This window comes from Oncorhynchus mykiss, chromosome 2 (genome assembly GCF_013265735.2).
Source record: "Oncorhynchus mykiss isolate Arlee chromosome 2, USDA_OmykA_1.1, whole genome shotgun sequence".
Classification (NCBI taxonomy): domain Eukaryota; kingdom Metazoa; phylum Chordata; class Actinopteri; order Salmoniformes; family Salmonidae; genus Oncorhynchus; species Oncorhynchus mykiss.
In genome coordinates this window covers 47,285,409-47,312,939 of record NC_048566.1, presented here as the reverse complement: position 1 = coordinate 47,312,939, position 27,531 = coordinate 47,285,409, and the positions used below count along the sequence as shown (strand labels likewise).

General features: G+C 42.3%; 1 protein-coding gene across 1 annotated transcript in view; it reads left to right on the top strand.

Moving 5' to 3' along the window:
* The first annotated feature begins 1,234 nt into the window (after positions 1-1,234).
* The window catches only part of si:ch211-236l14.4 (SITS-binding protein), an 84,340-nt gene continuing 58,043 nt past the window's right edge, over positions 1,235-27,531 (top strand). The window contains exons 1-2 of the mRNA XM_021564132.2: positions 1,235-2,188; positions 15,050-15,221. Coding sequence (XP_021419807.2) covers positions 1,718-2,188; positions 15,050-15,221 — 643 coding nt within the window. The 5' untranslated portion in view covers positions 1,235-1,717. The remainder of the gene's footprint in view (positions 2,189-15,049; positions 15,222-27,531) is intronic.

The window sequence follows — 27,531 nt, the reverse complement described above, 5'->3', positions numbered from 1 at the left end:
GCCAAAAGGTTGCCTGTTTTGCCCACCAAGCTAGCTAGCTAACCAGGCTAGTGATGAGCTAAGCTAGATATCTAGCTAGCGCAGTTCACGTTGGACAATTTCAATTGAAACTGGAACGAGAAAAGTCTGGGTTCACTTTTAAAATTACATTTATTGACAGCTAGACCATGTACATAATCCTTGACTAACCATGGGGTCTGGAATTTGTTATACATTTCCCATTTGGCATATATATTTTGTTGTGGTTTGAAGCAGCAGTAGCAGCTGTGTTGACATGACAATGGGTTCCTAACAGAATGGTATAGAGCTGACCAGCTTGTGGTCCTAAAAAACGGAAATGAGTTAGTTACCTCTGGTTCGTTCAGCCATTCAAACTGTATGCGGGACATAAGTGGGAAAAGAATGGGGTTTTATGATAAATGCCAAAAATAAGGTCTGAGGTTAACACAGACTTAGTACATCTTACACATTTTATTTTATGATATAATATCAGTCAGTTAACATGATCTATATGAATTATGAAGCCTTTATGCTCTTGTTTTGATTACATAAATGCTTCAAAATTCACAAAAGGTTATGTTAGTTGAAGAAGATTGTCATAGAACAAAATGTATAAGATCTCCTACACCTGTTTTTATCACATACCTTATTTTCAGCATTTATCCAAAAACCCTACAGAAAAACCCATTCATTTCCCAATAGGCTTTGACCAACGAGCCATGGCAGGGTTAGTGCCTACAAAAAGTGACCATTAGGCTATTGCTCTATGATTGATTTATATTTCTTGTGATGCAATTCAATTAAATTGCAGGCAATTTTTGGAGGTTGAGACACTGACCAACCCAGATGCAACTGTATTGCAAGCAAAATAAATTGCATCCAGATAGCTTCCTGTGAATATCGGCTTTTAAGGTCAAATTTAATTGCAACTGGCCAAATGTAACCTACTTGTTGATGTTTTGCCCACTATAGGCCCAGGCCTACTCCATAGAAAGTCAAGTCAATTACAACCTAAAGACATTGAGTTCCAAAAATTGTTAAGCTACACCATTTTACCCCTCTCCAAATTAATATTTATTCGGCTGATATTAACTTAAGCGCAGTGTTGTAAAAACGTGCAATGGCGAGCCTGCCAGTTGGAGCGCATGCAAGGGGAGCGAGCACCGCCAATGGCCTGCTCGCCCCAACCGGTTGCTCTGGGACTGCCTGTCAAGCCAAGCTCCTCGCGTCTACCGGCTCCCTTATCACTATATCTTCTCTACTCTACCTTTCTGAAGAAACAGCCTGGCGTTACGTCAGACCCGGGCAAAAACCGCAGGGCAAGCAAGTCGGAGTCTAAGGAGCTACCAAACCCGGGTTAAGGCTGCTCACTCACAGCTCAGCGTTCAATGTCATTAAAAAGGAACACTTTTAAACCGCGGCAGCATGTGGTAAGTCAATTTTTCTCTGATTCGTTTTTCCAGCCGTTGGGATTATTTTTTTTTTTTACCGTTTTCACTCACATGACATTTTGACCAGTTGTCTCTGGCTGGCATAATTGCGCAAAAACTGCGGTAACACCGCGTGTTGGAGATTGTTCAAAAGTTGACTAACAAACGTTCAGCCACTTTGAAACCAACGTGACATGATGATGAGGCACCCAAGCTTTTCAACAACCACTTGCAGAGATTTTTTCTTCATTTTTTAAATTTGATTCTTGATCATTTCAAAAACAAACATGCCTCATGCTCGAAATAGGAACCCTAGCCCCATCCCTGAGGTAACATGGGATACGGGATTGAAGGAGATGAACGAAACTTGGAAGGGAGCTATTGCCTGTCTCGGGGTGGCAGTCTTTTTCGTCATGACCATTGGAATCATATACTGGCAAGTGGTGGATCAGCCTAACAAGAACTGGATCCTAAAGGGGAGTTATAGCGGGCTTATCTGGGAGAGACGGACTCACTCTCTGGTCATACAGACACTGACAGAAGACAAGACCTACGTGGAGATTGACGTGGGCAACGTGGGGAACCCCGATATTGAAGTGCCGTTTGTCAGGAACCTGTGCTGGCTCAATAAGACGGAGTTCTGCTACACATGGGATTCGGTGGCGGACGTTAAAATCTCTTTGGAGGTGAATGAGGCGACGGAGACGGAGTGTTATAGCATGACATGGTCGCCGGTGCACTGTCATGTGGAGCTGAAGGTACGGGAATGGTTTCTCTCTCTCTCTCTACCCCTCTCTCTCTCTCTGAGTGTGTGGCATACACACAGCCGGTTCAGCCTGTCAGACAGATATCAGACTATTCAGATGCGTTTTATTCACATAAACCCATCAGGATATATTTTCCAAAATGGTCGTTTCCAAATAAATCAATTTACATACATAAGTGGCTTTTATGATGGTTGTCACACTTTTTATTCTTGTGTGAATTTGTCAGCACCAGTATATTTTACAAGAGTCTTTTCAATATTATGAGAAAGACCAAGGTCTTTGGTTGAAATGGGGTCCCGTTTTATCCTGCATATCTTATTCCAACATGGAGTTAGTTATAAAAGCCATCAAACCCTCTGTCCACCTGTGACAACCAGCCCCACTGTGGGGTTGGTTGTCACACAGTATAGGGGTTGGTTGTCACAATGTTTGCTAGTAGCTTATTCCTTTTGTAATTGGAAATTAAGCAATATAGCATATAGCATATGATTTAACAATATTCCTAACAACATTCAGCATTTTATCCCTTGATAATAACATGACATATTGAGTAAATTTGTGCGTGTGAATGTAAATTTAAGAGTGCTGTCATATTTTTGTTCTAAAAAATATGTGTGAGAGAGGGAGGCAAGGAAGTGAGCTCTCTATAGTACTAGCAAAAAAGAAAAAAAAGATCTTAGGATTTATTGTAATGTCCCTGAACAATATGCCCAGCAAACCAAAATTGGTTCTGTGAAAGTTCCCAGAACATTCGTTAGGTTGTGGCAAATGTTCTCATAACACAAAAACTGTCAAAAAACATTTTCCTGATGTTGCAAGAATGTTCCCAGAATGTTGTTCTCACATTTTGTTGCAGCAGTATGTTAATAATAATAACCCGGTCCAAAAAACATTACTGGTACATTGTGCTATTACATTACCTGGAAACCTAATGAGAACGTTTGGGTTCGGGGAATGTTCTTTGTGGTTGTTACATTTTAGTGAATGTTAGGACAACATTCCAAGGATATTTTAATTTAAATATTAATGTTTTTGGTATGTTGTCATCCTAATGATTTCTGGTCAAACAACATATGGAAGAGGGGTCTCAGAAAACAGTAGAGTATAGTTCAGTACAATACAGTACAGTAGACTAGAGTTCAGTACAATACAATAGAGTTCAGTACAGTACAGTACATTTGAGCACACTAGCGTAGAGTACAGTATAATTTACTGTATTGTACTATACTGTACTGTACTCTTTTGTACTGTACTAAACTGTGCTGTACTGTTCTCTACTGTGCTGTTCTGTGATGTCCAAACCTGTGAAACATAGATGTCTATGATTGGTACAGATTTGGTCCAGTCCGGGCTAAACCAATTTTGGTCTTGTTTGGAGGTGAAGCTCATTAGAATAATAGCCAGTATATAGAATAATAACCACGCATACAAAGGACGATTCTACATTTTTACCATGAAGATAATTACATTCATTATTATGCATTCTGTATTGTACAGATCAGGGACCAATGATGTCATTCTGTTACTGTCACGTTCTGACCTTAGTTCTTTTGTTTTGTCTTGGTTTTAGTATGGTCAGGGCGTGAGTTGGGATGGGCAGTCAATGTTTGTTTTTCTATGTTGGTTTCTGTGTTCGGCCTAGTATGGTTCTCAATCAGAGGCAGGTGTCGTTAGTTGTCTCTGATTGAGAATCATACTTAGGTAGCCTTTTTCCACCTGTGTTTCGTGGGTGATTATTTTCTGTCTTTGTGTATGTCGCCAGACAGGACTGTTTCGGTTTTCGTTCGTTCACTTTAATGTTTTTTTGTATTTCAGTGTTCAGTTTGATTCATTAAATATTACATCATGAACACGTACCACGCTGCAAATTGGTCCTCCGATCCTTCTCGCTACTCCTCCTCAGAAGAGGAGGACGAGAGCCGTTACAGTTACCATCATTATGTTACCATAGAATTGCCCACAATCAACACCAATTTGTTTTTATAATGGAGTTGATTATGACAACCACCCACCCAATGCTAATTAAGATGCTAGTTACCACATGACTTGACCTAGGAACTCAGAAATAGGTTTGAAATATATCTCTCCCTTTCCTCTTTTCAACAAACATAATTGTTCATGGCTACAGCTGCACCATCTACAGCTGTACCATCGAGAGCATCCTGACTGGTTGCATCACTGCCTGGAATGGCAACTGCTCGGCCTCCGACCGCAAGGCACTACAGAGGGTAGTGCGTACGACCCAGTACATCACTGGGGCCAAGCTTCCTGCCATCTAGGACCTATATATTAGGCAGTGTCAGAGGCAGGCCATAAAATTGTCAAAGATTCCAGCCACCCTAGTCATAGACTGTTCTCTCTGCTTCCACACAGCAAGCGGTACCGGAGCACCAAGTCGAGGTCCAAAAGGCTTCTTAACAGCTTCTACCCCCAAGCCATAAGACTCCTGAACAGCTACTCAAAGGGCTACACCGACTGTTTGCATTCCCCCCCCCCCCTCTTTTACGCTCTGTTTATTATTTATGCATAGTCAATTTACCTCTACCTACATGTATATATTACCCCAATTACCTCGACTAACCGGTGTCCCCTCACATTGACTCTACCGGTACCCCTGGTATATTGCCTCGCTTGTTATTTTACTGCTGCTGTTTAATAATTTGTTACTTTGATTTTCTATTTTTTACTTAACACTTATTTAAATGTTTTTCTTAACTTAAAGCATGGTTGGTTAAGGGCTTGTAAGTAAGCATCTAATTTTGTTGTTTTTGTCCATTAAAATATAATCAAATTGATCAGAAATACAGTGTAGACATGGATATTGTTGTAAATGACTATTGTAGCTGGACACGGATGATTTTTAATGGAATATCTACATAGGCGTACAAAGGCCCATTATCAGCAACCATCACTCCTGTGTTCCAATGGCACGTTGTGTTAGCTAATCGATGTTTATCATTTTAAAATGCTAATTGATCATTAGAAAACCCTTTTGCAATTATGTTAGCACAGCTGAATACTGTTGTGCTAGTTAAAGAAGCAATAAAACTGTCCTTCTTTAGACTAGTTGGGTATCTGGAGCATCGGCATTTATTTGTGGGTTCGATTACAGGCTCAAAATGGCCCGAAACAAAGGACCTTCTTCTGAAACTCGTCAGTCTATTCTTGTTCTGAGAAATGAAGGCTATCCCATGTGAGAAATTGCCAAGAAACTGAAGATCTCGTACAACACTGTGTACTACTCCCTTCACAGAACAGCGCAAACTGTCTCTAACCAGAATAGAAAGATGAGTGTGACGCCCCGGTGCACAACTGAGCAAGAGGACAAGTACATTAGAGTGTCTAGTTTGAGAAACCGATGCCTCACAAGTCCTCAACTGGCAGCTTCATTAAATAGTACCTGCAAAACACCAGTCTCAATGTCAACAGTGAAGAGGCGACTCCGGGATGCTGGACTTCTAGGCAGAGTTGCACAGAAAAAGCCATATCTCAGACTGGCCAATAAAAAGAAAAGATTAAGATAGGAAAAATAACACAGTGCCTGGACCAAGGAAGATTGGAAAAAAGACAAATCTAAGACAAATCTAAGTTTGAGGTGTTCGGATCACAAGAAGAAAGAACAACATTTGTGAGACGCAGAAAAAAATGAAAAAAATGCTGAAGGGGTGCTTGACACAATCTGTGAAGCATGGTGGAGGGAATGTGATGGTCTGGGGGTGCTTTGGTGGTGGTAAAGTGGGAGATTTGAACAGGGTAAAAGGGATCTTGAAGAAGGAAGGCTATCACTCAATTTTGCGACGCCATGCCATACCCTGTGGACGGCGCTTAATTAGAGCCAATTTCCTCCTACAACAGGACAATTACCCAAAGCACAGCTCCAAACTATGCAGAACTATTTAGGGAAGAAGCAGTCAGCTGGTATTCTGTCAATAATAGAGTGGCCAGCACTGTCACTGGATCTCAACCCTATTGAGCTGTTGTGGGAGCATCTTGACCGTATGGTATGTAAGAAGTGCCCATCAAGCCAATCCAACTTGTGGGAGGTGCTTCAGAAAGCATGGGGTGAAATCTCTTCAGATTCCCTCAACAAATTGACAACTAGAATGCCAAAGATCTGCAAGGCTGTAATTGCTGCAAATGGAGGAATCTTTGACGAAAGCAAAGGGCACAATTATTATTTAAGTTAAAAATCATTATTTATAACCTTGTCAATGTCTTGACTATATTTCCTATTCATTTTGCAACTCATTTCATGTATGTTTTCATGGATAACAAGGACATTTCTAAGTGACCCCAAACTTTTGAATGGTAGTGTATGAAAAACATTTATATCATGCTGACATAAATTAACCAGGTGGATGAGTTCTTTCAAAGAGTTCACATATTCAAACCTTAAAAAATAACACACAGTGCCATTTTGATTGTGAGTAATTAGCACTGTGACAACCAACTCCTGAGACAAATGGCATCCGTGACAGTCCATCCATGAGAGAGGCCTGTAATTGTCATCATAGGTACACTTCAACTATGACAGACAAAAGGAGAAGAAAAAAATCCAGAAAATCACATTGTAGGATTTTTAATGAATTTATTTGCAAATGATGGTGGAAAATAAGTATTTGCTCAATAACAAAAGTTTATCTCAATACTTTGTTATATACCCTTTGTTGGCAATGACAGAGATCAAACGTTTTCTGTGAGTCTTCACAAGGTTTTCACACACTGTTGCTGGTAGTTTGGCCCATTCCTCCATGCAGATCTCCTCTAGAGCAGTGATGTTTTGGGGCTGTTGCTGGGCAAGACGGACTTTCAACTCCCTCCAAAGATTTTCTATGGGGTTGAGATCTGGAGACTGACATGACCTTGAAATGCTTCTTTACGAAGCCACTCCTTCGTTGCCCGGGCGGTGTGTTTGGGATCATTGTCATACTGAAAGACCCAGCCACGTTTCATCTTCAATGCCCTTGCTGATGGAAGGAGGTTTTCACTCAAAATCTCACGATACATGGCCCCATTCAGTCTTTCCTTTACACGGATCAGTCGTCCTGGTCCCTTTGCAGAAAAACCACCCCAAAGCATGATGTTTCCACCCCCATGCTTCACAATAGGTATGGTGTTCTTTGGATGCAACTCAGCATTCTTTGTCCTCCAAACACGACGAGTTGAGTTTTTACCAAAAAGTGATATTTTGGTTTCACCTGACCATATGACATTCTCCCAATCTTCTTCTGGATCATCCAAATGCTCTCTAGCAAACTTCAGACGGGCCTGGACATGTACTGGCTTAAGCAGGGGGACACGCCTGGCACTGCAGGATTTGAGTCCCCGGCGGCGTAGTGTGTTACTTATGGTAGGCTTTGTTACTTTGGTCCCAGCTCTCTGCAGGTCATTCACTAGGTCCCCCCGTGTGGTTCTGGGACTTTTGCTCACCGTTCTTGTGATCATTTTGACCCCACGGGGTGAGATCTTGCGTGGAGCCCCAGATCGAGGGAGATTATCAGTGGTCTTGTATGTCTTCCATTTCCTAAATAATTGCTCCCACAGTTGATTTCTTCAAACCAAGCTGCTTACGTATTGCAGATTCAGTCTTCCCAGCCTGGTGCAGGTCTACAATTTTGTTTCTGGTGTCCTTTGACAGCTCTTTGGTCTTGGCCATAGTGGAGTTTGGAGTGTGACTGTTTGAGGTTGTGGACAGGTGTCTTTTATACTGATAACAAGTTCAAACAGGTGCCATTAATACAGGTAACGAGTGGAGGACAGAGGAGCCTCTTAAAGAAGAAGTTACAGGTCTGTGAGAGCCAGAAATCTTGCTTGTTTGTAGGTGACCAAATACTTATTTTCCACCATAATTTTCAAATAAATTCATTAAAAATCCTACAATATGATTTTCTGGAATTTTTTTCTCTCATTTTGTCTGTCATAGTTGAAGTGTACATATGATGAAAATTACAGGCCTCTCTCATCGTTTTAAGTGGGAGAACTTGCACAATTGGTGGCTGACTAAATACTTTTTTGCCCCACTGTATACAGGTAAGATAGTCTCGCTACCTACATTTTCAGATATTACACATTTCTAATTTTGACAGAAAGTGGTTTCATTTCAAGCTAAATTGTACTGTTAGCTATCTAGCTGACGTAAGCTGGCTGGCTCCCTAGCTAACGTTACGTGTATGATATTATTATTCGTATCCCAGAGCCGTTTGCTTGGCTAGTTAGAGCCTAATGTTAGCTAGTTGCCTGGCTGGCTCGCTAGCTAACATTACGTGTTTGATATTATTATTCGTATCCCAGAGCCGTTTGCTTGGCTAGTTAGAGCCTAATGTTAGCTAGCTGGCTGGCTTCCTAGCTAACGTTATGTGTATGATATTGATTTATGATTTACTTGTTAGCCTAATGTTAGCTAACTAACATTGAATCTAGTTGGTTATCTCCCATCTGATTCATGCAGGGTAGTAACGACTTTATTTGGCTCTATGTTCATTGTTGTTTAACTAGCTAACATTAGCTGGCTGGCTCGCTAGTTGACGCTACGTGATGTGTATGATCTTACACGTTGTTTACCTAGCTAGGTTCATTGTTTACCTAGCTAGCTAGCTAGCTACATGTCTTAACAAAAGACTCCATGCAACTAACCATTTCAGGTTAGTTTGTAAATTCAATCTGAGTATGCCAGAGCGCAGAATAACTGATGGATTTATGAATGCGTAACACCCGTTGAATATGGCCAGTGTCAGTAAACGTCGGCAAAAAATCGTAATGCAATTGCTGCCAGCAGAGCTGGTTAGGCTGTTTTCATGTTATCCAGAGGTAAACAAATCATCGGCCAGAGCGTCAAGTCTGCGTTCCGAACACTCCGAGAGCGAAACAAGATGGGTGGGGCTAAAGCTTAAGAGGGTGTGAACGATGCTGAATGGTTGTAGACAAAGAAGAGCTCTTCACTAGGTACCAAAACTTTCAAAGGCCATTCCCTCAAAAGTGAGTCTACAAGTTTATCAACTTTCAAAGCAGAGTTACTTTCCCATTGTTCCTAAAAAATGCATTGTATGATATACCATTTATCTTTTTTTATCCAATGTAAAAAACACAATTTCAAATGTTGCTACATAAGACCAATTTGAGCCAGTTGGTCACATTTATCCTAGACATTTATATTATTTGGTTGAACTTGAATACATTTTAATCAGATGTCCAGTGCACGCACGATGCACAGACATGGCTGTGGAAGGGAAGCAGGATCTTGAACGTCCAGTCTGCTTCGTCATGGCACTGGGTTCTGAGACCACAGAATTCCTTTCCTTCTATCCCTCTTGCTGCCTAATGATTAAACGCTTAACAATTCAGATGTTTTGAAAGTTTAATCCTTCTATTGGTACATTCCCTGGCATAAGTATGTTGTCCCGTGTCATTTGGGGATTCCAGTGGCTTCATATCCTGAAAGAGGGTCATTTCATAAGTCCCAAATCCTATCACGTGTGAGAGAAATTACAAGATTATGTTATAATGCTGTTATTGCATCAGATGGTTGTTTTATGCAACAGAATAAGGGGTTGTTAGAACACTCATCTAGAGCACTCAATCGATTCACTTTATATGTGTGTGTTGTCTTGATCTGCTCCCTTATTAATAAACTAAATCTTTATTCACTTAAGTATAACTCTGACTTGTGTGATAAGTTTGTCTCTCCTCATTTGATAGTAAAGAAAGTAACTGTCACACGTGTCTCAGGTGACCGCCTGGCACTTGTATAAATTCCTGGCACGGAGCGGAAAATACTTTGGAGGAAAAGCAGAATGAACATCATAGAGGCTAGGGTGAAAGACTACAAATGTGGCGTGATGGGGTTTACGTGGACATATTTTCTTCTTTAGGCTACAGTAAAGCAGTGAAGTGGAGATAGATTCAAGTGCCACATTTGAATTCATGTGGAATCATATTACCGGCCAGCAGACCATGTTCTCTGCACATTTGAAGAAAATGTTATGTAATATTTTAGGCCTGTCATTTTTCATTTGATTCAATGTCACATGCCATTATTATTCCACATAATTCACCAGCTTTACTATAAGTGGAATATTGATCAGGTATATATATTTTTGAAATTTAACCTAATTTCGATGCTCAAAAATGACACAGTCGCTTACAGCACTACAGTACTTCACAATCACAATTGGATTAGAGTATAAAATGAGTATGTGGAGTGCAATATTTTGCCAGTTACACTGTAAAGAGGATGCCATGAATTTGACAGTAACTTACAGGAAGAAAAGTGGCAAGTTACTGTATTTTAAATTGCAGTAAATCTACTGTAATCTAAATACATTATCAAAGCAGTTACTGTGTAATTACACACAGTACGATACCATACAATTGCATGTATTATACTGTAAAAAAGTAAATGCTACTGTAATCATAATGAATGAATGAATGAATGGATAAATGAATGAATGAAATTCATTGAGGGGAGGGGTTTGTATTTCACAATATTTTACTGTAATTACATAGGATTGTTGTAAGCAGGTTGGCTGCTAGGTAATGCGTTTATGAATATTTGGTGTTTTATATTACTTGCACTACTAGAGGCCTTAACAAAGGCTTCCAACCTGGCAGAGACTACAGGGCAAAACAGACCAAAAAGAAATGGCAAAATGTTCAACCATTTAAGGCTTAAAGGCCCAATGAAGCCATTTTTATATACATTTTAAGTCATTTCTGACATTTCCTAAGTAGATTACTGTAATAATTTTCCATTCAAAAGGTTAAAAAATAATCATAAATAGCTTTTTAGCAACAACTTTTTCGCTCTTTGTTATTGGTTTATTAACTATTTTACAAGCCGAAACCCCACCCATTCAAAACATGCCGATTATATACACTGAGTGTACTTAACATTAGGAACACCTGCTCTTTCCATGACATAGACTGACCAGGTGATTGCAGGTGAAAGCTATGATCCCCTATTGATGTCAGCTGTTAAATCCACTTCAATCAGTGTAGATGAAGGGGAGGAAACAGGTTAAAGAATAACTTTTAAGCCTTGAGACATGGATTGTGTATGTGTGGCATCCAGAGGGTGAATTGACAAGACAACATATTTAAATGCCTTTGAACGGGGTATGGTAGTAGGTGCCAGGCGCACCAGTTTGAGTGTGTCAAGAACTACAATGCTGCTGTGGTTTTCATGCTGAGCAGTTTCCCGTATCAAGAATGGTCTATCATCCAAAGGACATAACACTGATCACATTTGTTCACACTTTTACAGTGTTAGTTTCATCAGCTGTAAAATGTTTCACAGTATTTTACTGTTGATGATACACCAAATTACTCTATAAATGACAGTTTTACGTCACAGCGTACAGTTAAGTCAAGTGGATATAGCGATCACTATAATTTATAATTTCATTGGATACATTTGTTGTAAAATTGTTCTGACCGGCTACACCTAAGTGTATCCTGACCAATTGGCACTCCAAATACACCTCCGCTGTCTTCAATCAGGATCTCAGCGATCACTGCCTCATTGCCTGTATCCGCTACGGGCCCGCAGTCAAACGACTACCCCTCATCACTGTCAAACGCTCCCTAAAACACTTCTGCGAGCAGGCCTTTCTAATCGACCTGGCATCCTGGAAGGATATTGACCTCATCCCGTCAGTTGAGGATGCCTGGTCATTCTTTAAAAGTAACTTCCTCACCATCTTAGATAAGCATGCTCCGTTCAAAAAATGCAGAACTAAGAACAGATATAGCCCTTGGTTCACTCCAGACCTGACTGCCCTCGACCAGCACAAAAACATCCTGTGGCGGACTGCAATAGCATCGAATAGTCCCCGCGATATGCAACTGTTCAGGGAAGTCAGGAACCAATACACGCAGTCAGCAAAGGCCAGTTTTTTCAAACAGAAATTTGCATCCTGTAGCTCTAACTCCAAAAAGTTCTGGGACACTGTAAAGTCCATGGAGAACAAGAGCACCTCCTCTCAGCTGCCCACTTCACTGAGGCTAGGTAACACGGTCACCACTGATAAATCCATGATAATCGAAAACTTCAACAAGCATTTCTCAACGGCTGGCCATGCCTTCCTCCTGGCTACTCCAACCTCGGCCAACAGCTCCCCCCCCCCCGCAGCTACTCGCCCAAGCCTCCCCAGCTTCTCCTTTACCCAAATCCAGATAGCAGATGTTCTGAAAGAGCTGCAAAATCTGGATCCGTACAAATCAGCTGCGCTTGACAATCTGGACCCTCTATTTCTGAAACTATCCGCCGCCATTGTCGCAAACCCTATTACCAGCCTGTTCAACCTCTCTTTCATATCGTCTGAGATCCCCAAGGATTTGAAACCTGCCGCAGTCATCCCCCTCTTCAAAGGGGGAGACACCCTGGACCCAAACTGTTACAGACCTATATCCATCCTGCCCTGCCTATCTAAGGTCTTCGAAAGCCTAGTCAACAAACAGATCACTGACCATCTCGAATCCCACCGTACCTTCTCCGCTGTGCAATCTGGTTTCCGAGCCGTGACCTTGCATCGTGACCTTGCACCTCAATCTGGTTTCCGAGCCGTGCACCTCAGCCACGCTCAAGGTACTAAACAATATCATAACCGCCATCAATAAAAGACAGTACTCTGCAGCTGTCTTTATCGACCTGGCCAAGGCTTTAGACACTGTCAATCACCATATTCTTATCGGCAGACTCAGTAGCCTCGGTTTTTCTAATGACTGCCTTGCCTGGTTCACCAACTACTTTGCAGACAGAGTTCAGTGTGTCAAATCGGAGGGCATGTTGTCCGGTCCTCTGGCAGTCTCTATGGGGGTGCCACAGGGTTCAATTCTCGGGCCGACTCTTTTCTCTGTATATATCAATGATGTTGCTCTTGCTGCGGGCGATTCCCTGATTCACCTCTACGCAGACGACACCATTCTGTATACTTCTGGCCCTTCCTTGGACACTGTGCTATCTAACCTCCAAACAAGCTTCAATGCCATACAACACTCCTTACGTGGCCTCCAACTGCTCTTAAACGCTAGTAAAACCAAATGCATGCTTTTCAACCAATCCCTGCCTGCACCCGCACGCCCGACTAGCATCACCACCCTGGATGGTTCCGACCTAGAATATGTGGACATCTATAAGTACCTAGGTGTCTGGCTAGACTGTAAACTCTCCTTCCAGTCTCATATCAAACATCTTCAATCTAAAATCAAATCTAGAGTCGGCTTTCTATTCCGCAACAAAGCCTCCTTCACTCACGCCGCCAAACTTACCCTAGTAAAACTGACTATCCTACCGATCCTCGACTTCGGCGATGTCATCTACAAAATAGCTTCCAATAATCTACTCAGCAAACTGGATGCAGTTTATCACAGTGCCGTCCGTTTTGTTACTAAAGCACCTTATACTACCCACCACTGCGACCTGTATGCTCTAGTCCGCTGGTCCTCGCTACATATTCGTCGCCAGACCCACTGGCTCCAGGTCATCTACAAGTCCATTCTAGGTAAAGCTCCGCCTTATCTCAGTTCACTAGTCATGATGGCAACACCCACCCGCAGCACGCGCTCCAGCAGGTGTATCTCACTGATCATCCCTAAAGCCAACACCCCATTTGGCCGCCTTTCCTTCCAGTTCTCGGCTGCCTGTGACTGGAACAAATTGCAAAAATCGCTGAAGTTGGAGACTTTTATCTCCCTCACCAACTTTAAACATCTGCTATCTGAGCAGCTATCCGATCGCTGCAGCTGTACATAGTCTATCGGTAAATAGCCCACCCAATTTACCTACCTCATCCCCATACTTTTTATTTACTTTTCTGCTCTTTTGCACACCAGTATATCTTCCTGCACATGACCAGCTGATCATTTATCACTCCAGTGTTAATCTGCTAAATTGTAATTATTCGCCTACCTCCTCATGCCTTTTGCACACAATGTATATAGACTATTTTTTTTCTTTTTTTCTACTGTGTTATTGACTTGTTAATTGTTTACTCCATGTGTAACTCTGTGTTGTCTGTTCACATTGCTATGCTTTATCTTGGCCAGGTCGCAGTTGTAAATGATAACTTGTTCTCAACTAGCCTACCTGGTTAAATAAAGGTGAAATAAAAAAAAATAAAAAGTGTTTTCCAGATATGGCAGATTTGTCTGGATAATTTGTTGAGAATTTCTGCAGCATCCACGTATTACACCTCTCTTGGCCATATGAAATCAAAAAGAGCTATTTGTGATTATTATTAATATATTTATTTAAATCACAGCTCTTGGTAGAAAAGTCTGTTGCCCTCAGTCACAACCAGCTCATTATTTTTGTAGACTTTTTAAGTTAGATCTTCAACGCTCGTCCGCTCTTACATTGCTCCTCCTTTTTCTTCTTCCTTATCCTCCTCTTCCCCCTTCTCCTTCTCCTCCCCCCTCCTTTATTTTTTATGAATATATCTATTAGTGTGTGAGACTGATTCTAGATGACACTAAAGACCTCAGATCAACCCCTTTAGATTTTCCAACTCTGTCTCAATCTCTGTTTTCTTCCACGGTGTATTCTCTATCATTCAACTACCTTTCATCTATCTCTCATCATTTTCCTCCCTCCTTCTTTACCCTGTTCCAATTCACCTTTCTCTCCCCGTTCTGTTTCTTTAGAGGAATATTCTCTCTTCCTCCCGCCTTCCACTGTCACAAGCCCAGTCTCTTTTTTCTTTGTCCATCTCTCCCTCCCTCTTGCTGTCATTCTATTAATCTCCTCTCTCCTCTGTCTTTTCCAACCATCTACTTCTCTCTCTCCTCCTCCTATTTCACTCACTCTTTAACTGTATCTTCTCTGTGTGTGTGTGTGTGTGTCTCCCCCTTCCCCAGGACTGCTTCTCCATGGCTAACATGTCGTGGTATGGTGGCGCCAGCGTCCAGAACCAGAGCTGGCCAATCAACGAGCAGAATGTCACCATGCAGCCGTTCACTGTTAGCAACCTCAGGGACAACCCGTCTGGTTTTGGCTCAGTCCTCGAACGCTACTTCCTGGGCTCGTCAGGTAAGGGGTCTTCGCCATATCTGGTCCGTCGGCTTAATAACGGGTACAGAATGAGAATGTTGAGCCAGATTGATTTAGCTAAAAGTTGCCCCTATTCACTGATACAGGGTTAGATACGTTTTCCATCCCCTAATGGTTATGGTTAGGACAGGGGAAGAGATATCTGATTCTACATCTGTGGTTATTGGTGACTTGATGAGTCACAGGGACAGGGGAAAGCCCTGTCGTTGTTCTTTTGTTGACTTACTGTATCACTTACAGGCCTACGGGACACATGCTCTGTAAATAGAGTGTAACACAATACAGGTTGTCCCTGGGTTTATTCATTGAGAGATTATACTACAAAAGGCAGGAAAACCACCACATTTACATGAACTCCTAGGGATGCAGCACTAATTGCCTTTTATTTCTATTATTAGAAGCAACAGATTACTTTATTTGAAAGGTTATTTTTGGGGGGTGTTGGTTTTATCGGGATAGGAGTGTGGGGAATGCCATGCTAGTGGTCCCAGCCGGATGTAAATGTGTGTGTGTGATGAGGGGTATTGCAATGACCCCCGGGGACTATGGACCACCACGCCTGCTATGTGTGGCATGTGTGACAGGGCTTCTGAGCTCCAAACCCAGTCTCTGCTTAAAGTGAGCCATATGTAAATGCCAAACACACACACACTCACACAAACATACACACACACACACACACACACACACACACACACACACACACACACACACACACACACACACACACACACAAACACACACACAATGAGAAAAAGGTTACAAAATACAAAGACATCTTAATGCAATGTGTGTGAGTCGAGGTTTGTTTGTGTACGTGTGTGTCTGAGTTTGTGTGTATGTGTGTGTACGTGCGCACGCACGCACGTGTGTGTGTGTGTACACATGTGTGAGTGAGAGAGTGTACCATGACTGTGTGTGTTTGTTGGAGCTAAAACATGCTAATCTTTGTCCCAGACAGCTTTGCCAGTCCAGATCAGAGCATGGGGCAATACATCAACTAAAAGCCATAATTATCATCATGTGATACAAACAAAAGCCCTTTGTGATTCATCACACCATTGTTTCCCCACACACACACACACACACACACACACACACACACACACACACACACACACACACACACACACACACACACACACACACACACACACACACACACACACACAGTCTTATATAACACAGTAGCAGGGGCTTAACTGTCACATGACTTAAATCTCTTCTCCACCTTCTGAGAGGGCAGCAGTAATGTCCAGGACCTTTTAACCCACTATCTATCACTGTGCTTTGAAGACAAATAACAAAAGTGCTCTGGGCTGAAGCTACTGCCGCTATCTCTGGGCATAGCAAAGCTGATCCCCAACCATGCCAGACATGCTAATGTGATACTAATGCTAACATTTTGCAGGTAATATTTCCTCATTCAAAAATGTAGTGCCGGTTTCCCAGACACAGATTAAGCCTAGTCCTGGATTAAAAAGCTCCACTGAAAGCACTTTTCAAATCAAATTGTATTGGTCACATACACATATTTAGCAGATGTGATTGATTGTGGGTGTAGTGAAATGCTTGTGTTCCTAGCTCCAACAGTGCAGTAATATATAACAATTCACAACAATACACACAAATCTAGAAGCAAATAATGGAATTAAGAAATATACAAATATTAGGACGAGCAATGTCGGAGTGGCATTGACTAAAATACAGTAGAATAGAATACAGTCACACCTGCTCCCTCTCTCCCTCCCTGGCGCTCGAGGGCACCAGGCTGATCTGCATTACTCACTCTTGACACCATCATTACACACACCTGGTTCCCTCGTCACGCGCATCAGCGACCATTTGGACTCACCCGGACTCAATCACCTGTATTATTTCCTTCCCTATATTTGTCTGTCCCCCAGCTCTGCTCCCTGCTTCCGCATTGATTGTCGTATGTCTCGGTTACCCGGTTCTGATGCTGTTCCTGTCCTGTTCCATGTCTGTGTAAATTAAATGTTCACTCTCCATACCTGCTTCTCATCTCCAGCGTTGGTTCTTACAGAATACAGTATATACATCTGAAATTAGTAAAGCAGTATGTAAACATTATTAAAGTGACTAGTGTTCCATTATTCAAGTCATCAGTGATTCCATGACTATGTACTGTATATAGGGCAGCAGCCTCTAAGGTGCAGGGTTGAGTAACCGGATGGTAGCTGGCTAGTGATGGCTGTTTAACAGTCTGATGGCCTTGAGATAGAAGCTGTTTTTCAGTCTCTTGTTCCAGCTTTGATGCACTTGTACTGACCTCGCCTTCTGGATGATAGCGGAGTGAACAGGCCGTGGCTCAGGTGGTTGATGTCCTTGATGATCTTTTTGGCCTGCTTCTGACATCGGGTGCTGTAGGTGTCCTGGAGGACAGGCAGTGTGCCCCTGGTGATGCGTTAGGTAGACGCACCACCCTCTGGAGAGCCCTGCGGTTGCAGGCAGTGAAGTTGCTGTAGCAGGCGAGGATACAGCCCGACAGGATGCTCTCAATTGTGAATCTGTATAAGTTTGTGAGGGTCTTAGGGGCCAAGACAAATTTCTTCAGCCGCCTGAGGTTGAAGAGGCGCTATTGTGCCTTCTTCACCACACTGTCTGTGTGAGTGGACCATTTCAGATTGTCAGTGATGTGTATGCCGAGGAACTTGAAGCTTTCCACCTTCTCCACTGCGGTCCTGTCAATGTGGATGGGGCGTGCTCCTTCGGCTTTTTCCTGAAGTCCACGTCCTTAGATTTTTGACGTTGAGGGAGAGGTTATTTTCCCTGGCACCACTTCGCCAGGGACCTCACCTCCTCCCTGTAGGCTGTCTCGTCATTGTTGGTAATCAAGCCCACCTCTGTTGTGTCGTCTGCAAACTTGATGATTGAGTTGGAGGCGTGTGTGGTCACGCAGGCATGGGTGAACAGGGAGTACAGGAGGGGGCTGTGTATGCACCCTTGTGGGGCCCCTGTGTTGAGGATCAATGAAGTGGAGGTGTTGTTTCCTTCCTTCACCACCTGGGGGCAGCCCGTCAGAAAGTCCAGGACCCAGTTGCACAGGGCGGAGTTCAGACCCAGGGACCCGAGCTTGATGATGAGCTTGGAGGGTACTATGGTATTGAAGGCTGAGCTATAGTCAATGAACAGCATCCTTACAGTGCCTTGCGAAAGTATTCGGGCCCCTTGAACTTTGCGACCTTTTGCCACATTTCAGGCTTCAAACATAAAGATATAAAACTGTATTTTTTTGTGAAGAATCAACAACAAGTGGGACACAATCATGAAGTGGAACGACATTTATTGGATATTTCAAACTTTTTTAACAAATCAAAAACTGAAAAATTGGTCGTGCGAAATTATTCAGCCCCCTTAAGTTAATACTTTGTAGCGCCACCTTTTGCTGCGATTACTGCTGTAAGTCGCTTGGGGTATGTCTCTATCAGTTTTGCACATCGAGAGACTGACATTTTTTCCCATTCCTCCTTGCAAAACAGCTCGAGCTCAGTGAGGTTGAATGGAGAGCATTTGTGAACAGCAGTTTTCAGTTCTTTCCACAGATTCTCGATTGGATTCAGGTCTGGACTTTGACTTGGCCATTTTAACACCTGGATATGTTTATTTTTGAACCATTTCATTGTAGATTTTGCTTTATGTTTTGGATCATTGTCTTGTTGGAAGACAAATCTCCGTCCCAGTCTCAGGTCTTTTGCAGACTCCATCAGGTTTTCTTCCAGAATGGTCCTGTATTTGGCTCCATCCATCTTCCCATCAATTTTAACCATCTTCCCTGTCCCTACTGAAAAAAAGCAGGCCCAAACCATGATGCTGCCACCACCATGTTTGACAGTGGGGATGGTGTGTTCAGGGTGATGAGCTGTGTTGCTTTTACGCCAAACATAATGTTTTGCATTGTTGCCAAAAAGTTCAATTTTGGTTTCATCTGACCAGAGCACCTTCTTCCACATGTTTGGTGTGTCTCCAGGTGGCTTGTGGCAAACTTTAAACGACACTTTTTATGGATATCTTTAAGAAATGGCTTTCTTCTTGCCACTCTTCCATAAAGGCCAGATTTGTGCAATATACGACTGATTGTTGTCCTATGGACAGAGTCTCCCACCTCAGCTGTAGATCTCTGCAGTTCATCCAGAGTGATCATGGGCCTCTTTGCTGCATCTCTGATCAGTCTTCTCCTTGTATGAGCTGAAAGTTTAGAGGGACGGCCAGGTCTTGGTAGATTTGCAGTGGTCTGATACTCCTTCCATTTCAATATTATCGCTTGCACAGTGCTCCTTGGGATGTTTAAAGCTTGGGAAATCTTTTCGTATCCAAATCCGGCTTTAAACTTCTTCACAACAGTATCTCGGACCTGCCTGGTGTGTTCCTTGTTCTTCATGATGCTCTCTGCGCTTTTAACGGACCTCTGAGACTATCACAGTGCAGGTGCATTTATACGGAGACTTGATTACACACAGGTGGATTGTATTTATCATCATTAGTCATTTAGGTCAACATTGGATCATTCAGAGATCCTCACTGAACTTCTGGAGAGAGTTTGCTGCACTGAAAGTAAAGGGGCTGAATAATTTTGCACGCCCAATTTTTCAGTTTTTGATTTGTTAAAAAAGTTTGAAATATCCAATAAATGTCGTTCCACTTCATGATTGTGTCCCACTTGTTGTTGATTCTTCACAAAAAAATACAGTTTTATATCTTTACGTTTGAAGCCTGAAATCTGGCAAAAGGTTGCAAAGTTCAAGGGGGCCGAATACTTTCGCAAGGCACTGTACGTAGGTATTCCTCTTGTCCAGATGGGATTTGGCGGTGTACAGGGCAATGGTGATTGCATCGTAAGCAAATTGGGGCAGTAAGCAAATTGAAGTGGGTCTAGGTTGTCAGTTAAGGTAGAAGTGATATGATCCTTAACTAGTCTCTCAAAGTTCTTCATGATGACAGATGTGAGTGCTACGGGGTAATTGCCATTTAGTTCAGTTACCTTTGCTTACTTGGGTACAGGAACAATGGTGGACATCTTGAAGCAAGTGGGGACAGCAGACTGGGATAGGGAGTGATTGAATATGACCTTAAACACTCCAGCCAGCTGGTTTGAGGACGCGGCCAAGGATGTCTTCTGGGCTGGCAGCTTTGTGAGGGTTAACATGCATAAATATCTTCCTCACGTAGGCCAAAGAGAAGGAGAGCCATGGGAAGGAGAGCCAGTCATTGGGAGCAGTCCGCGTTGATGGCACTGTGTTATCCTCAAATCGGGCGAAGAAGGTGTTTAGCTTGTCTGGGAGCAAGACGTTGGTGTCCGCAATGTGGTTAGTTTTCTCTTTGTAATCCGTGATTGTCTGTATACCCTACTACATGTCTCGTGTCTGAGCTGTTGAATTTCGACTCCACTTTGTCTCTGTACTGAGGTTTTGCCTGTTTGATTGCCTTATGGAGGGAATAACTACACTGTTTGTATTCAACCATATTCCCAGTCACCTTGCCATGGTTAAATGCAGTGCTTCGCGCTTTCAGTTTAGCGCAAATGCTGCCATTTATCTACGGTTTCTGGTTTTAGTCGGTTTTAATAGTCACAGTGGGAACGATATCCCCTATACAATTCCTGGTGAACTCAGTCACTGTGTCATTGTATACATCAATGATATTATCTAAGGCTACACGGAACATATCCCAGTCCACGTAATCAAAACAATCTTGAAGCATGGATTCCAATTGGTCAGACCAGCACTGAATAGACCTTTGCATGGGTACTTCCTGTTATAGTTTCTGCCTATAGGAAGGGTGGAGAAAAATGGAGACATTATCTGATTTGCTGAAGGGAGGGCGGAGGACCTTGTAGGCATCCCAGAAGAGAGAATAGAGTCAGTGTGTTTAAAGAACTTCGGTAGCATTTTCCTCTAATTTGCTGTGTTAAAATCCCAAGCAACAATAAATGCGGCTTCAGGATATGTGGTTTCCAGTTTGCATAAAGTCCAGTGTAGGTCCTTGAGGGCCGTCGTGGTATCGGCTTGAGGGGGAATATACACGGCTGTGACTATAACCGAAGAGAATTCTCTTTGGGGGTAATACGGTCGGCATTTGATTGTGAGGTATTCTAGGTCGGGTGAACAAATGGTCTTGAGTTTCTGTATGTTATCACAATTACACCATGATTGGTTAATCATGAAACATACACTACCGCCCTTCTTCTTCCCGGAGAGATGTTTATTCTTGTCTGTGCGATGTACTGAGAACCCAGCTGGCAGTATGGACAGGGACACTATATCCGGAGAGAGCCATGATTCCGTGAAACAGAGTATGTTACAGTCCCTGATATCTCTCTGGAAGGAAATCCTTGCCTTGAGCTCATCTACTTTGTTATCCAGAGACTGAACATTAGCGAGTAATATACTTGGAAGCGGTGGAGGGTGTGCATGCCTCCTGAGTCAGACTAGAAGTCCACTCCGAATACTTCTTCTTCGCCGGCTGCATTTTGGAGCAGCCTCTGGGATAAGTTCAATTGCCCTGGGGGGCCAAACAAAGGATCCAATTCAGGAAAGTCGTATTCCTGGTCGTAGTGCTGGTGAGTTACCGCCGCTCTGATATCCAAAAGTTATATCCAGCTGTATGTAATAACACAAAAAACGTTCTGGGCTAATAGTGTAAGAAATAACACACAAAAAAACAAAATATTGCAAAGTTGCTTAGAAGCTAGAAGCAGAGCTGTCATGTCTGTCGGCGCCATCTTTCTTTTTAGTCCAGGGCTAGGAAAACGTACCATAATGTATAGAGCCCACGTGGTTCTCTATTCTATTTGTTTTACATTAAATGCATTGTATCCATTTCTTTGTCTCCTTTGTCTCTGCCCTCCATGGAAAATGTGTGATTTTGTAGAGTGAATCCACGGTAACAATGAGCTCAGGTTTCATTGTTCTACTGTATCTACTGAACGTGATAATAGCAGCAGCTGATCAAGCTGACTGTCTTGGGAAAATCAGTGATCTGTCACTGTAATATTGGTGAAAGCAAAAGGGTGAAAACCATGTTTTTACCTATCCACTCACTTACAGATCAGTGGTCTATCATCTCTATGGGAATAGAAGTACCCAGCTGGCAAAACTGGTAACAATGACATCATGGTCAGATTGCATACTGGTTGTATAACGATGACATCATGGTCAGATTACATACATGTTGTATAGAGATGTTTTGCTACAAATAACAACCAGAATATGTCGTCATTCCCATAATGTCTTGATCTTGTCATTAAAAATACCATCGGTTACATTGTTAAGACCAGAGGGTTGTAATATGGTGTAAGACGTTTACAACCAGACAATGACCTCATTAAGATGTCACACCAAAACCTGATCAGGTAAGTTGATCAAATGGTTTTGAGGAAACCGATTGCCTTGAGCCATTTGAGTTGGCAAATTAATCATTTGATTATACTGTACTGTCAATGTTTGAGTAAGCAATGTACTAAGCAAAATGTAAGCAAAATATAAGCAAAGTGTTCCTGTTAGCTGTACTTGAATAAACAACGTAAATGTAACATAACACTATTGATTGAAGCTAACTTAAATTATGTTGTTGGCTTTACTTGAATAATTGAGTGGTGCTTAAATTATGTTGTTGACTTTACTTAAATATACTATGTTATTGACATGTAACCCTTGTCAGTGAAGTTGACACAATTGAGTTAAGGTCACTCGAACATGAAAACCTGCTACTTAAATGGTGTAAGGAAACCGATTGCCTTAAACCTATTAAATTAATGTATATGAAACAAAATATCTGTAAAAAAACTTGTAAAACAAAGTTACTTTTGTCCACAGGATAGGGGGTACAAAAAGCACAGCTGATTGGGGGTACTTAGGGACTGGAGTTGGGAAACAATGACATAGGCTTACTAATATAACCTGGTACATCAACAGTATATCATTGGTAATCATTTACAAAACATCCACCAGAGAAACATTTGTATATTTTGCCTAAAATCACTTGTGATAAGTGCTGGGCTTGGTTTAATTTGCCTTGGTTTAATTGAAAATTTACAAAAAGGCAAACTCTTTGCTACCTTTCAAATACTATTATTATACTTTCAAGGTGTAACAAGTAGTTGATCTTTGAACCAGATCTGATTCCAGCTTTATATGCAGTGCCCTAAAGATCCGAGTCCTCCATCTTGCCTGTAGCCTAGATCATGACACCTCAGAATGTCAACCAAAGCGTCAGCGATCCTTCCATTCTTTGATGCCCTCTGTCAGTACAATGTCATAAAACAAGAGGTGTGACGGTCGAGCGCAGCATCGAAGGTGTTCGGCATGTCCTGGTACGTTATTTGCAGAAACTGCATACACCTACATTTGTAAATGACAGACGGCAAAGAACAGTTTTTAGCCATATTAACACAAGTTTGGCACAGCAAAACAATTGTTATATTTGTGTAAAAAAACAGCTGTAGAATTTTATCTTCGACTACCTTCCACCTGTAAAGGAACTCCTTTACAGGTGGGCTGTAGGTGACGTCACAGGGCAAATGTGATCTGCATCAAGGCTATACTTGAGATGATAAGAATAGTCCATCATGTACTGGATTCTGTTTGTCAATGTCTTCTTGAAGGTCTGAGTGTCATGGGGAGAATCTCAATTGCATTTCCTCTCTCTTTGTTTCCATCTCAAAACCCATTGGGTGAGAAAGTCAGAAGGGAGGGAACTCTTACCTTCTCGTCCATTGGGTTTTGAGAAGGAGAGAGGATCTGATGAAGTCATGTTAGCTATTACGACGTAACGTTAGCCCTGGCATGCCAGTTAGCAGCCTGATTACTAGCTTGACAGATTATGCTTTGAAATTGTACAAATTAACACACATGATTCAAATGAACAATTAATAACTTTATACCATTGAGAAAGTATCCACTGTTGCCGGCAATAGTTGATAACAGCTTGCTATGGAGATAATTTGGCGATTTTGCCGCCATGTTGGAAGTCATTTTTCGGAACTTGACAAATGTGCCTTTGGAATGTCAACGTGCATGACGTCAGACGTAATCAAGAGCTTGCATCTAACTAATTTGTTCTATCAAATACACTCAATCTTATTGAGTGCAATCTATAATAACTAATAATTGAGAAATAACTACTGAGTGAAAGTGAGTAAATTGTACTTTTAGTAACCTTTGAGTAAATTGTACTTAATTCTTTTAGCAATATATACTGTTAGGTTTTACAGTGCATGTGCCATGGGTTTTGCCATCTGGGAAGTCAGAATGCATGTTAAAGGTATTCAAACAGGCCCTGAGACTCAGGCATTGGCTGTGAGAGACTCTGTCTGTTGTTCCTGTTCCCAAGAAAGCTAAGGTAACTGAGCTAAACGACTACCGCCCCGTAGCACTCACTTCCGTCATCATGAAGTGCTTTGAGAGACTAGTCAAGGGCCATATCACCTCCACCCTACCTGACACCCTAGACCCACTCCAATTTGCTTACCGCCCAAATAGGTCCACAGACGATGCAATCTCAACCACACTGCACACTGCCCTAACCCATCTGGACAAGAGGAATACCTATGTGAGAATGCTGTTCATCGACTACAGCTCGGCATTCAACACCATAGTACCCTCCAAGCTCGTGATCAAGCTCGAGACCCTGGGTCTCGACCCCGCCCTGTGCAACTGGGTACTGGACTTCCTGACGGGCCGCCCCAGGTGGTGAGGGTAGGCAACAACATCTCCACCCCGCTGATCCTCAACACTGGGGCCCCACAAGGGTGCGTTCTGAGCCCTCTCCTATACTCCCTGTTCACCCACAACTGCGTGGCCACGCACGCCTCCAACTCAATCATCAAGTTTGCGGACACAACAGTGGTAGGCTTGATTACCAACAACGACGAGACGGCCTACAGGGAGGAGGTGAGGGCCCTCGGAGTGTGGTGTCAGGAAAATAACCTCACACTCAACGTCAACAAAACTAAGGAGATGATTGTGGACTTCAGGAAACAGCAGAGGGAACACCCCCCTATCCACATCGATGGAACAGTAGTGGAGAGGGTAGTAAGTTTTAAGTTCCTCAGCATACACATCACAGACAAACTGAATTGGTCCACTCACACAGACAGCATCGTGAAGAAGGCGCAGCAGCGCCTCTTCAACCTCAGGAGGCTGAAGAAATTCGGCTTGTCACCAAAAGCACTCACAAACTTCTACAGATGCACAATCGAGAGCATCCTGGCGGGCTGTATCACCGCCTGGTACGGCAACTGCTCCGCCCACAACCGTAAGGCTCTCCAGAGGGTAGTGAGGTCTGCACAACGCATCACCGGGGGCAAACTACCTGCCTTCCAGGACACCTACACCACCCGATGTTACAGGAAGGCCATAAAGATCATCAAGGACAACAACCACCCGAGCCACTGCCTGTTCACCCCGCTATCATCCAGAAGGCGAGGTCAGTACAGGTGCATCAAAGCTGGGACCGAGAGACTGAAAAACAGCTTCTATCTCAAGGCCATCGGACTGTTAAACAGCCACCACTAACATTGAGTGGCTGCTGCCAACACACTGACTCAACTCCAGCCACTTTAATAATGGGAATTGATGGGAAATGATGTAAAATATATCACTAGCCACTTTAAACAATGCTACCTAATATAATGTTTACATACCCTACATTATTCATCTCATATGCATACGTATATACTGTACTCTATATCATCTACTGCATCCTTATGTAATACATGTATCACTAGCCACTTTAACTATGCCACTTTGTTTACATACTCATCTCATATGTATATACTGTACTCGATACCATCTACTGTATCTTGCCTATGCTGCTCTGTACCATCACTCATTCATATATATTTGTATGTACATATTCTTTATCCCCTTACACTGTGTATAAGACAGTAGTTTTGGAATTGTTAGTTAGATTACTTGTTGGTTATTACTGCATTGTCGGAACTAGAAGCACAAGCATTTCGCTACACTCGCATTAACATCTGCTAACCATGTGTATGTGACAAATAAATGTTGATTTGATTTGTCTGTCTGTCTGTCTGTCTGTCTGTCTGTCTGTCTGTCTGTCTGTCTGTCTGTCTGTGTGTGTGTGTGTGTGTGTGTGTGCGTGGCTGACTGTCTGTCTGTGTGTGTGTGTCTATACTCATAGAGATTATTTTAAATTACTAGAGGGGCTATGTCATAAATACTCAAAGTTCCAGAATGGAAATCCAAAACCAGTCTAATTGGAATGAATGGCAATAGAGGCATAGGTGATGCATTTCCTGCTTTTACTTATGCAAGACAATAAAAGTAAGGCATGTGATGTATCAGAAATGGTGTAATGGAATTAGTCAACTTCATTAATGCAGTTTATACAGGTTTTATACACATTTTCTGTATAAAAAGCCTTTAAAATATATGTAAACAGAGCTTAAATGTCTCAGGAAAGCTGTGAGTGCTATTATATGATACAACCTCAGTACTTGTTGCATTTGCTACTTGTCTACGTCCTATCATCAACTGATTTGAGCCAGTGTATGCATGTGGATTGACTGCATAGAGGACTTGCAGTTGACGTATGATGCCTCCTGGCGGCCATGTTGGAAGACCACCGCATTAATTATTCTGGCAACAACAGTTAAGTGGCTACCCCAAACTGCATGATAACAGTGCCTTAAACTAGTTGATCCATTACCACGATCATTTTCTGTGCGGTATTTGGCTGCTCTAACAAGGCAGGAAAGAAAACATGAAAAACACATGTTTACAGATTCCCCGCAATTATGAAACACCATTGGTGACATCAAGAAGATAAGTCTCAAGAACTGTCAGAAATGCGAGAAAAAAAACATTTTGCCCGTCAAGACCTGAAACCAGACAGCTGTCAGTACAAGGTCTGCTACGATAATTTCATCACTGGTATGTCAAGTCTGATCGATGTTGAGTGAGTTTAGCTGTTATGCTAAGCAGGTGTTAACAACAACAGTAAGTTAGCTAAAATTTGATGGTACCCTAGGCCTACTCTGCTGACACTGACAACAGATCAATAAAAATGAATATGTCTTGAATGTAACCATGTAATCTAGGCCTATGAAAAAGGGTCATGGCTAGAATGGATCTAGCTTTTGTCAAATTAATGTCAAAAGTACATTTTTGGCACTTTAGCTAACCCTAACTCTTTTCCTTATCTTAACCTAATTAAACTAACCTGCTACGTTAATTATCCTAGTCTGCAGCGTAAATTACATTAATTTGACAAAAGATGGATCACTTCTAGCCATGACCATTAA